Genomic DNA, 13,628 nt, shown 5'->3' on the forward strand with positions numbered 1-13,628 from the left:
CTCTCTCTGCCCCTCCCCCGTTCATGCTCTGTCTCTCTCTGTCCCAAAAAAATAAATAAAAAACGTTGAAAAAAAATTTAAAAAAAAAAAAAAAAAAAAGCTTCTGTATCTTTACTGACTTTGTATCTGCTTGGCCTATCAATTATTGGAAGATATGTCACAATCTCCTCCCATGATGATGGATTTCTCAATTAAAAAATTAATTTAAAAAATTAATTATACAAATTTGGCTGAATCTACTTTGGGGATGCTCGAGTGGGTACAAGTTTAAAATGATAACATCTTGGTAAATTGTTTATCATTATGTAACAGTACTCTCTGTTACTAATATTAATTCTGTTATGCCAACTTCATAATTTCATTTTGGTAGTTGCCTAGTGTTATCTTTTTCCTTTCTACTACTGCAACCTCATGGATGGATGTATCTCTGGTAAAGGGCATATAACTGAATTTTGTTTATATCTTTCTTATAATATCTTAAGCTGTAAGTTTATTCATTAATGTGTATCATTAATGTATATATATGTCTGGACTTTGTCCTGCCATCTTACATTAAATATTCATCCCACTTTTTTCTACGCTTGTTCCTTTTTGGATTTAATTTCCATTTGTTCCTTTTTCCTTTTTCTCTCTACTTGTTTATTATTTATATACTCTTAGATTTACTTTAAAATTTTTACTATGTGCATTTAGCTTAACAAAGTTAAAGAAATATCTTAACACCACTCTCCCCAAATAATAATACAAAAAATTAGAATACTTCAACTTCAAAATTCTCCTTAGTCTTGACTTACAGTGCTCTTAGCTGCCAGTTATGTTAACTGAACAATGTTAGTTCTTTTTTTTTTAAAGTTTATTTATTTATTTTGAGAGAGACAGAGACAGCGTGAGCAGGGGAGGAGGAAAGAGACGGGGAGAGAGACAATCCCAAACAGGCTCCATGCCATCAGCGCAAAGACTGATGCAGGGCTCAAACCCATGAAGTGTGAGATTGCCCCAGTTTTTTTTTTTTAAAAACTCTCCCAAATATATGGGGCACCTAGGTGGCTTAGTCAGTTGAGCATCCGACTCGATCTCAGCTCAGGTCTTAATCTCAGGGTTGTGAGTTCAAGCCCCGCATTGGGCTCCATGCTGGACGTGGAGTTACTTTAAAAACAACAACAACAATAAACCCACAACTCTCTCAAATTTTATAAAATAGTTATTTTATACAGACACTGTTTGCCATTTTATGTATCTACCATTCTTTTCTGCATCTCATACTAACCTTCCTGTATCTCAGACGTTCTGGATTCCTTTTCCCTTTCCTGAAATACATCCGTTACTTGTTCCTTTACTGCAGATCTCACAGTGATAAAGTCTCTGAGATTTTGTTCATCTCTAACAGTCTTCATTTCACCTTTGTTCTTAAAAGATTTTTTTTCCTGAGTACACAATTCCAGGTTGACCATTATTTCCTCTAGAAAATACTCTGCTGTCTTTTCACTTCCACTGTTGTTACTGAGAGGTCCTTATACCTGCCATCCCTTCGTGGCTGACTTCTTTCGAGATCTCTGTCTTTAGTGTTCTGCAGTTCTATCATGATTTACCTTGATATGGATCTGTTTTTAGTTATTCTGCTTGTGTTTAATCTTCTTTCTCTTATCTATTACCCGAGCCCCTCTAATTTCTTCACATGGCCATCTCCTGTTACCCCATCCTCTCCCTCATTTAACCTCATCCATACCTGGAATTTGCTAGACTTTTTCTTGCCTCAGGGCTTTTGCTCTATATTTTCTTTTGCCTAGGACAAAAGGTGAGAAGAGCCTTCCCACCTCTCCTTTGCCTGCAAACTCTCAGTCCCTTAGATCTCAATTCAGTATCAGATCCTTAGAGACTTTCCCTGACCCTGTCCTCCTCCAGTCCACATTGCTATGATAGTTTCCTCTTTAACGGAGCACCATTTCCCCCCCTGCCTCACCTTTATCACACGTTGCAATTATAGTTGACACTCGAACAATGCAGGGGTTAGAGGCTCTGACCCCCATACAGTTGAAAATCCATGGATAACTTTTGAGTCCTCCAAAATTTAACTACTGACCATCCACAGTTGATGGGAAGCCTTACTGGTAACATAAACAGCCGACTAACACATATTTTGTATGTTATATGTGTTATGTACTGTATTCTTACAATAAAGCTAGAGAAAAGAAAATATTAAGAAAATCATAAGGAAAACAGATTTACAGTTCTGTACTGTATTTACTGAAAAAAGCCTGCATGTAAGTGGATTCGTGCCACTCATATCCATGTTGTTCCAGGGTCAACTATTCATTTATGTGTTATTTGTTAGCATCTGTTTCCAACATTGTAAACTACGTAGGGATAATGACTGCACCTGGCTTTATTCACCAGTCTATATTCACAGCCTAGCACAGCGCCTGGCAAACAACAGGCACTCAATAAATTTTTGTTGAATAAACAAATGACCAAATAAAAATCCAACATACTTTTTACATGGTACAAAACAGTGCTTCTAGATCTGTCCTTGCTATTATTCCCTTTTCCAAAAATGCTACTCCCTCGGCCTGTGAACTCCTTATTCAGCAAAGAAACCTTCTCTGTAAAGTCTTCCTTTACAAAACTTGCTCACCCATGAGCAGAGTTTTGCTGCCCATCTACGCACCTCTAGAATCTCAACCAGAGCCCTCACCTGACTGTACTCTAATTACTGACATCTGCCTCCTCCTTAAGACGGAAGCCCTGGAGTCTACTGCACCACACACACTGGGCATCTGGAAAATGCCTGAGGGAAAAGAAGCCTGGAAATGCACTGCAGGGTGGAATAACTGATGGAGCCAGGTCTTTGAGGAAATAAGAAGGAATGAGGTCAGGAGAATAAGAGGTTAGCCTCATCAGAGATAATGCATGCCATTCTTCAGAAAGAGAGTGAAACTGAGTGGGCTAGGGGTGATGAGAATAGCAGACTGTGAGGGGAAAAAGGAAGGAGACTGAGTTGACTTTGTATTGTCAGGAAAATGTGAGGAAGCCATTCTTCTTAGAGGGGCAAGGATGGAAGCTTGCGTGACAGTACCAGACAGAACAGAACAGCCACTGTGTTCAATACTTAAGTCTTAGCAACAGCTGACCACTAAGTAATGAGTAAAAGATTGCCACAGCTTCCTTACCCAGTCACGCTTTACCAAACCCAAGGAAGCATCAGTAAGTAAACCTCTCGCTGTCCCAGCTGCAAGTTTCCAGACAAAAAATCTGACCTAAGCAGTTCTATCCTTTTAAAGGTCAGACACTTCATACTCAATCATTTTGAGGGAAGAAATCTCTGATTTAAACTACATGAAATCATACAAAGAAACTTGAATGTGTTTTTATTACAACATGGTCTCTCTCCCATGCCTCTTGTCTTGAGCAGGATCTCTTCATATAAACAAAAAGATTTAATGTTCATTTAAAACAGACCATGTCTTACTCAATTCGTATCAATTTGCACAGCCTTCCAAAATACCCTGCACAGGGGCGCCTGGGTGGCTCAGTCGGTTAAGTGTCCGACTTCGGCTCAGGTCATGATCTCGGGGTCTGTGAGTTCGAGCCCCGCGTCGGGCTCTGTGCTGACCACTCAGAGCCTGGAGCCTGTTTCAGATTCTGTATTTCCCTCTCTCTCTGACCCTCCACCATTCATGCTCTGTCTCTCTCTGTCTCAAAAATAAATAAACGTTAAAAAAAAATTTAAAAAAAAAAAAAAAATACCCTGCACAAAGGAGGCATCTGAATTGCTTTAAAATTGAATTAAATAAGAGGTGTTTAAGTCTCTTAGTAATTACCACACATTTAAGGAGGGAATTTTACAAATCTTTTTGAAATAACATAAACATGTCTCTCCCTGTGGAAGAGGAATGGGCAAAAGAGAAAAAAATGGGCAGGAAGAGAGATGGGAATTATTCAAAAATCTTCTTGGTTGATCACACTAGTGGATTCGGTGGATACTTCATAAGATCTTTCAATTTACAAAGCCTTGACAATAGTAAGTGTGCACAATTTCTAAGGGCTGGATCTTTGGGAAAATAATGGGTGTATTCACCTTTGGAGCACTCACCATTCCATTAATGTGGGTACCAATCGTGTCTGAACTCTGTCTTCAAAAGCCACCTAGCTTTTATAGCTCTTATTTTCTTCCAATCTCAAAAACATTATTCTTTACACTTGAAGGCCTTCTATAGAACCAAGAGTCTAACTATTAAAGCAAAAGGTAAAGATACCCAATGGAAAAACTCAAAGTAATGATTTTATTATCTCTTCCCAGTAACCTCTCTTTTTCCCTCTGGGGGCCACCAAGAATAGAATAAATAAAAAACTGTGATGTCTATGACATATGCAGACTTGAAGCCATAGATTAGGAAAAATTCACTATTGTATTGCTGTAATCCCATGTAAATTTTCCATATAGCTTCATGTTAACTGTATGTCTATAAGCTATCAAAGACTTCAGTTTTACAACAGTAAGGTTTAAACCAGTATGAACAAAAATTAAATCCCGTAACAGATACTAAGAAAGCAAATTAACAGAGGTCAGGCTAAGTGGCTATGATGCCCTATAAAACTATAAGGTTAATCAAGGAAATAAAAAATGTAATACATTTTAGAAGTGAGTCAGTCCAAAAGAATTGAAGACAGCTCCATTTACAATAGCCAAAAGGTGGAAACAACCCAAATGTCCATTAACTGATGAATGGATCAACTTGAAATGTGGTATCTCCATATAATGGAATGTTATTCAGCCATAAAAGGGAGTGAAGTACTGACATTGTTACAACAGGGATGAGCCTTGGAAAGCATTATGCTGAGTGAAAGAAGTCAGGCACAAAGGCCACATATTGTGTGGTTCCATTTATAGGAAATACCCAGAATAGGCAAATCCACAGTGACAGTAGATCACTGGTTGCCAGGAGCTGGGGAGAGAACAGGGGGTATGGAAGAGTGACTGCTTAATGGGTACAGGATTTCCTTTTGGGGTGATAAAGATGTTCTGAAACATTGGTGGTGGTGGTTGCACAATGTTGTTAATGTCCTCAATGCTAACGAATTATACCCTTTAAAATGGTTAAAACGGTAATTTTTATGTTATGTGAATTTTATCACTTTCAAAAAAAAAAGTGGAAATAAGAATTGGAACATAGTCTATTCTACTCAACCTAGCATACACACACTGAAAACCTTCTTTATTCTGGCATAGGGATTCAGAGCATGGTTTTGCAGACTATATGTTCCTTAGCCAAACTACTTAAACTCTCTGAACCTCCCTATCTATAAAACGGGCATACGAATACTATCCATCTTATACAGATGCTGTGAAGACAAAATGAAGATAATACGATGTAAGCACAGTGCCAAGTAAGAGTAATTGCTAAAAAAAAAAAAAAAGTTATAATTTCCCCGGAAACTATGCAATCTTCAATATTAGAATTAAAACCTTACCTAGATGAAAGGTTGTTGCAGTAAGGTCTGTGGACCTTTGGAGATCCCTGAGACTCTTTTAGGGGAGCCCATGAGGTCACAACTATATTTATAGTAATTGTATGACACTGTCCGCCTTTTTCATTGTAATGACATTTGCACAGACAGTGCAAAAGCAATGCTGGGTAAAACTGCTGGCACCTTGGGGCGCCTGGGTGGCTCAGTCAGTTAAGCATCTGACTTTGGCTCAGGTCATGAGCTCGCGGTTTGTGAGTTTGAAAACCCGCACTGGGCTCTGTGCTCACAGCTCAGAGCCTGGAGCCTGCTTGGGATTCTGTGTCTCCCTCTCTGCCCTGCCCCACTCGCATTGTCTGTCTGTCTGTCTGTCTCTCTCCCTCTCAAAAATAAAAAAACATTAAAAAAAATTGTTTTTAAAACAAAACAACAACAGAAAAACTGCTGGCACCTTAGTATAAACTAAGGCGGCGGCAGCAAATTGTATGAGCAGCAGTATATTCTTCACTATATATACACGGTTTTTAAAAAAAACTAGTTTCTTTTTTTTTTTTTTTTTAATTTTTTTTTTTCAACGTTTTTTATTTATTTTTGGGACAGAGAGAGACAGAGCATGAACGGGGTAGGGGCAGAGAGAGAGGGAGACACAGAATCAGAAACAGGCTCCAGGCTCCGAGCCATCAGCCCAGAGCCCGACGCGGGGCTCGAACTCGCGGACCGCGAGATCGCGACCTGGCTGAAGTCGGACGCTCAACCGACTGCGCCACCCAGGCGCCCCCTAAAAAAAACTAGTTTCATTTATCCTTGATGAAACTGTAAAAATAATCGATTTTATTAAATCTCAGGCCTTGAGTACATGTCTTTGTAATGTATCTGTGTGATGCAATCAGCAGTATGGATAAAGCAGCTGGGCTGTATGTGGAAGCAGATGGCTGTCTGGAGGAAAAGCACTTGTGAGGTTGTCAGAGCTGGAGCTGAACTAGCCTCTTTGTCCACGAACACCATTTTTATTTGAAAGAACGACTGACAGACAAATTACGGTTATTCAGACTTGGCTATTTGACAGACATTTTCTCAAAAAAGAACTTCAAGGAAAACAGTATTTTGGGCCAATAATAAAATTTAAGCTTTCAAGTGAAAATAAGAATTTTAGAAAATGTGTCTCTGCTACCATGAGCTTGACAGCAGCTTCTTAATACTTAAAGTCTGTGGTGAAATTAATAGTGTGATCAATACGTTTTTAACATCGCATAATGAAATATGTCAACATTTGGAAGATGTGCGTAACTCAGTGAACCAGTATCTTCTAAATGACCAATACAAAACTATGCATAGATTAAAGGTCCGGTCAAAATGTAAAAGAGATCAATGGATTTTAGTGCAAGAGTATGAAATGTTCGCTGATAGGATTTCTGACCTTTACCGAACTGTAACTTGTCAAGTTTTAGTGTAGTATCAAATATCCAGAATTAGCTGAAAACACTGAAAGTACTCTTCATTTTTCCAAATACGTTTCTGTGTGAGTCCAGGTTTTCTTGTATACTTCAATCAAAACAACATATTGCAAGAGACTGAACAGAGAAGCAGATATGAGAACCCAGCTGTCTTCCATTATGCAAATTTACAAAAATGTGAAGCAATGCCTATCTTCTCACTAAATATTTTTGGTTTGGGAAATAGATTTTTCATGAAAAATGCATTATTTATGTAAACAAAAAATATTACTATTTTTGATGAACCATCAAATATTAAATTTCTAATTTTAATTTCTAATAAGGTAAATATTGATAACTATAATCCATATAAAGAAAGCTCTCTCGTGTCCTCAATAATTTTTAAGAAATTAAGTGATTATGAAGACAAAACGCTTGAGAACTGCTATCTTATTGTTCACTGTTTTTGTTCACAAAACTGAAAAGTAATCTACTCCATACACAGGAGCCCTATAACTGGTGAAGACATCGGACTGTTATAACTCACAACGCAAAGGAAATGATCCATACCAGATATCAAATTCCAAGCTCATAAGAAATGTTTTGGGATGTCCTGAAAGAACAATGCGTCCCTACTTTTTAAGACAAGGTCATTAGTATGCTATTTAGGCACATGCCAGGTATCCAAGACAAATCTGGTCCAAAACACACACAACATCTGATTCTATACTGTCTTTTCCTTCCCCCCGCCCTGCCCCGCCCCAAATTCACTTCCAATTGAAAGGAGCTAGAAGATAACTGAGATTACCAATTTGAATTGAAATATGAGAAATCTTACAAGGGATCCTCTAGAAAAGCAAATCAATTCGGGGGCTTGCCTAAAGACTTTCATTTTCTCTGGAGGGTTTCTGATTCAGGGTGAGCTCTGTTCTATCCCGCCTTAATAAAAAGACCACAAAAACAAACTTGCAATTCAAGTTTAGCTCCTCTGCTCCCAGAAGACCTTGAATAGACTAATAAACAGCACTAACATTAGAAATGGCTCTGGGGGCGCCTGGGTGGCGCAGTCGGTTAAGCGTCCGACTTCAGCCAGGTCACGATCTCACGGTCCGTGAGTTCGAGCCCCGCGTCAGGCTCTGGGCTGATGGCTCGGAGCCTGGAGCCTGTTTCCAATTCTGTGTCTCCCTCTCTCTCTGCCCCTCCCCCGTTCATGCTCTGTCTCTCTCTGTCCCAAAATAAATAAAAAATGTTGAAAAAAAAAAAAAAAAAGAAATGGCTCTGGATGCCTAAACTAGCCTCAGAAATAGCCTGGGTCATAGACTGAGAATCCCTAGAAGCGATCTGTGTAGTAACAACAAAAATAAAAAAACAGTAAATGTCTGTTGGTATGTGTTTTGAGGATGTTTGTATGTGCTAAGCACTGTTCTAAGCATTTCATGTAGATTAGCTTAATCCTAATAATCTTACAGAGTTTGTGTAGTTATCATCCCATTTTGTCATGGTATTCACTAGATCTGTGTTATGTCACTTTTGCAACGAACTACCATCCTAAAATGCCATCCTTTCTGCCTCCTATAGACTGAAAAACATGAAGAAAGCATACATCATAAAAACTAGATTGCTACAATCAATATCCACCATCCAAGTAACTCAATAATTATCAGACTAAAATCTGATACTTTTCCTACAACAAATTCCTCTTTTAAGATAATTGCTTACTATTTAAAAGAAAAAAAAAGAATTGACACACTCTTTATGATAGTAAGATCTCAAAGAAAAGGAACCAAAACTTGTTGAACTTCTAGCAGTGCTTTTAGGCACCTCTTGATGGAAACAAAGAAGCATTCCAGAAACATACCTGTTGGAGCCGTCTTTCATATGGACTTTGGCATAAAGAACATCCACCATGCCGGGATCATCGTTCATGTATTCTATCCCCGCCATCTCTACCTCTAAGGGTTTGCCCCCAGAAATGTCACTGCAAAGGAAAAACGTTAGATTTTTACAAATGTTTAAACTAAGAGGGCCATTATATTTTAAACATAGTTATTATACACAAATATTACCAAAAATAAAATTGTTGGGAGGTTTTTTTTTACTAACAATATTATCTAACCATCCTTCTAATTTCAAAATTGCGTTCTATGCACACCAACTAGAAATACAAGTAGTTCCAAAGTCACACTACAGTTGTCCCAATACCGGTTTATTAGTACTCACAAGAAAAAGCCAAGGAATGACACTTCTGATTGACAAAGACATTTAATGTGTTGCCCATCTCTTGGGTTTTATTTCATTATTTCTATAAGCTGCAAACAGTATTTTACTCATCTAACAATGGTGGAGGCATAAAGTGGTATAACATCCTAACAGCAATATTTATAAAAAGTCTTCAAGAGTACAAACCCTTTGTCCAAGGAACTCAATTTCTGGGAGCCAAACCTAAGGAAACCATTATGAATTCAGCTACGTATCCAACCATAGCTGACAAAGGGAAGTTCTTTACAGAAGAATTCCAACTAAAAAACGCAGAAGTAATGATGAAATCAGGGTATCACCATTTTGCAACCCCTGATGAAATAATGGATGAAGACAATGATTAGCAATGGCTGCTAAAACTTAATGGCAAAAGGCTGAAATATAAAGAAAATATAAAGAGGGGAGCTCTATAACGATGGATCAGGCTAACCACACCTGAACCCACTGATCAAACTTATCACACACACACACACACACAAAAGAACAACCAGACAATACTATTTCCTGATATGATGTAACAGGTTACACTTATACTCATGAAAAACAATTTGGGCACAGGGTTTGACTGAAGCTTTGTCTGGAACAACCAAAGATTGGCAATAAATTAAATATTCATTAAGGTTTTAAGAAAAGGTGCACAACAATGTACATGCTATATATTACTATTTGTGCAAAAGATGGGAGTAAGAAAATTTATATATATATACATATATATATATATACACATATATATGTATATATGTGTGTGTGTGTGTGTGTATATATATATATATATATATATATATATATATATATATATATATATCTCCATTCCCTGTACGTATAAAAAATCTCTGGAAAAATCTCTTGCCTTTAGAGAAGAGAGCAGGGTGCTTGGTGGGAATAGCAGTGGGAAGGAAACCCTTCACTGCATATCCTTTGAATCTTTAAAATCTTGCACCATGTAAATGTATTATCCATTAAAAAGTTAATATAAAAAATATATGCAAAAGAAGCCACACATAAGTTTATAAAATGCCCATATATGCCAAAGAAGCCAAACACAAAAGTGTACAGACTGATTTCTTATTCATATGACATTCAAGAACAAGCTAAATTAATCTATGGAAATAGAAATCAGAACAATAGTTGCTGCTGGGAGAAGTGAATTTACTGGAAAAGGTCATGAGGGAACTTCATAGAGCGATGACAATGTACTACATCTTGATTTGGCTGAAGTTACATGAGTGTATGCTTTTGTTTAAAACTCATCAACTACACTTAAGATCTGTGCATTTTACTGTAAGTAAATTACACCTCAAAGAAGAAATACAGACTCGCATATTAAAAAGTCTGAGAGTACATACTCCACAGCATTAATAGTAATTATCTTTAAGCGGTAAGATTAAAAGTGATATTTTTGTTTATCTATAATTTTTGACTTTTCTAAAACTAACTATGTATGACTTTATTTTAATTGAAATATAACTGGGATACAATGTTACATTAGTTTCATGGGTGCAGGTATTACTTTCATGTTAAGTAAAACTTCACCCTTCTGCTTCCTTCCCAGACTCCTTAAACAGATTTATCCTTCAACCAGAAAAGGCCCTGCAGTGCCAAGGTGAAACCCAGCTAAAAATCAGCTCACCATACACAGTCTTCTGCAAGCCCCATGAGGCTGGACAATCTATCCATTTTGTCCACTCTGATATCCCCAGCCGGGCACAATGCCTTATGTAAAATAGGTAAACTCCATAAATCTCTGGTAAACACTGACTGGATGTTCTACACTAAACAGAGAAGCTTTTCTGGACAATTTTGAGAAGAATGTGGACACGTGCCTACATAGTCACTGAAAAAAAATGTGGTACTAGCTCAAAGACAAAAGGAAGTTAAGATAAACCAAAGGACAATTCCTAAAAAAGCAAAACAAAACAGTTCTCTTGACACTGCACCAATGCCACAGAGAGACCCTTCGTAGTCTAGGAATCTTCACAGTAAATATTTCCTTACAACTTCAAGACCATATTATTGCACAAGACCAGAATTTTTTTTCAGTAAGAAACTATTTTAGACAGATATTCAATAAAAATTACCGCCTCCATCATAAGTATCCCTGTTACCACCTCTAATAAGTGGGGTGTTCCAAAACACAAGCCACGCTCTGAACTATTATCTGAGGCCTATAGCTTCAACCAACAGCACAGAAGATCTCCGTTCCAAATAAAAGCGAAAACTCAACACAGAAGACTGCCATTCAATCCTATCAAGGTATAGTCAAACAAACTTACATGAAAAAAAGTTTAATACTAACCATACATTCTTCTACATTTTCCCCCCCAACTCTGACCCCACATAGATCACCCCAAAGCACCATACCATTGGTTTAGTTTCCCACTAAAATGTTTTTACTGGATTCTGCCTAATGCTCTACCCTCAAATTCTAGGGATCGAGCCAAGAGAGAACCATGTAAACAATATTTTTGTATTCTCTGCAAAAGTCCTGTTGAAGACACTGCTCATCATCATTTTGGGTTAAGATTTACATGACAAATTTTTCTTGGATTGAGAACCAGAAAAGGATTCTCTCCTAAAAAACTGCCATGCTCCTTTTTATCAGGTAAGAAGTGTAATAATGGATGTGTTTCTTTTTGGAATTTAGTTCAAGTATACCAGTGCTTGAAAACTATTAAATTTTAATGCTCAAGTGTAATTATAACCATTCCTTGGTTTTCAGGTAAAACCTTCTCCCATTCCATCTTTATCTCTGAGCTCCCTGACTTTTAACATTTCTCTTGTACGTATAACCTCAATCCAAACCACCTCAAATCTTTGGAATTAGATGGGGTACCAGGAACAACAACAACAAAAAATGCAACAATGAAACAGGATCTAAAGCCTGTCTCAGGAGTAGGAACAGAAACTCTTTCAACCTTCCCTAGGATTTACCAAGAAGGAGAGAAATTCAGTGGTTTACCTGACTCATACTCTTGGTCATGGTGACAAAGAGTCCACCTGGGACACCCGTGAGCATACTTTTCAACTGACACTTGAGGCAATAAACAGGAACCAGCATTCACCCATGGGTATTTTTCCTCCTCTTCTCTCCTTATTCTTGTCCCTTTTTAACTTATTTGGTTTTACCTCAGGCCTACTGGGAACACTTTGGTACAAGAAGAGTGATACTGGAACCAAAAAAATACCGCGTATTTGTCAGACTATATACTCAGAGCCACCGCACTGTTTGTGTTCTCCATCTCACAAGGAAAAGTCACAAGGGATAGATTTAAAGCTTCAGCGTTTACTGAACACTGAATAATTCATTCGGAATCTATACAGCTTCATGAGCCCTTAGCTTAAGAATTGAAATCAAAATTCTGTTCCTGGTCAGGTAACATCACTCGAAAAACACCCCCAAATTAAAGACAAATATTCAACTATTTCTTTAAAATATCTATTTAGCACCACAGTTTTAATTAAATCCTAATCTAGCCATGTAGATTTAACCTCTCAATTTTAAAAAGCCATCAAATTAAACCACAGCATGTTATTTATTAGTCTATCAATTTTAAAGTTTTCTCTTCTTATATTTTAATTTGGGATCTTTACATCATAAAAGGCCCAGGTGAGAAATGCCACTATTCTCAGGTCATGAAGTCAGGGTTCAGGAGATTGAACCCCAGGAGATCCAGCCCCCTGTGAGGCTCTGTGCTGACAGCATGGGACCTGATTCGGATTCTCTCTCTCCCCCCCTCTCTGCCCCTCCCCCATCTCAAAAGAAATAAACAAACATTTCAAAAAAAAAGAAAAGCCACTATTTACTGACAATCTAAGTACATCAAGTACAAAAGCTAAGATCAAAGAGTATGAATAAAAAAGTTAAATGAGAATTCTACTCACCAGGGCTGTAAGTGTGTGTGTGGCTATATGTATGTATTTTTAGGAGACATTTTTCCCTTGTTAGGGAAACAAGGCACTTCTAACCAACCTAAACAGCCAATTCTGAGTCTCATTCTCCTCAGAAATAAGTTAATTTTGCACTATGTGCTTTTTAAACAAGTATGTGTGGCAGAGGAGAAAGTAGGAGAAGAGGGCTGGCGGGGGGAGGGGTTGCTTTACTAGCTGGTTTCAAATCTTTTCAGCTTTTTGAAAAAAGCCTCTTCAAAAAAATTTTTGCCTGCACTGCAGATTTTTGGCAGTGTAACTCTGTCCTATTTCAAAAGCTTTGCTGAATTTGAAAAACTACAATTACTGTTTTCATCCTGTCATGTCAAAAATTCTTAGGAACTATTAAGGCTGCTCTTCATTTCCTATGCACACCAACCCTGACATGCTTAAAGGGCTCAGATTTGGCATTTAGTCACAAAAGGCACCAGGAGACATAAAAGGGAAGAACTCAGCTAAATCCTCACATAGCTCAGGATAAAGCTTCAGTGATTAAAAACCTGTGGCCTGATTTTCACAGGTAAGAAAACAAACACTTCCCTAAAC

General features: G+C 37.7%; 1 protein-coding gene across 9 annotated transcripts in view; it reads right to left on the reverse strand.

Annotated features, from left to right (window-relative positions):
- Positions 1–13,628, reverse strand: part of ASCC1 (activating signal cointegrator 1 complex subunit 1) — a 108,610-nt gene that overhangs the window by 44,005 nt on the left and 50,977 nt on the right. For all 9 annotated transcript variants that reach the window (XM_058696639.1, XM_058696636.1, XM_058696642.1 and 6 more), the window contains exon 7: positions 8,755–8,874. In XM_058696639.1, the coding sequence (XP_058552622.1) occupies positions 8,755–8,874 (120 nt within the window). The remainder of the gene's footprint in view (positions 1–8,754; positions 8,875–13,628) is intronic.

Source organism: Neofelis nebulosa, chromosome 13 (genome assembly GCF_028018385.1).
Source record: "Neofelis nebulosa isolate mNeoNeb1 chromosome 13, mNeoNeb1.pri, whole genome shotgun sequence".
NCBI lineage: Eukaryota > Metazoa > Chordata > Mammalia > Carnivora > Felidae > Neofelis > Neofelis nebulosa.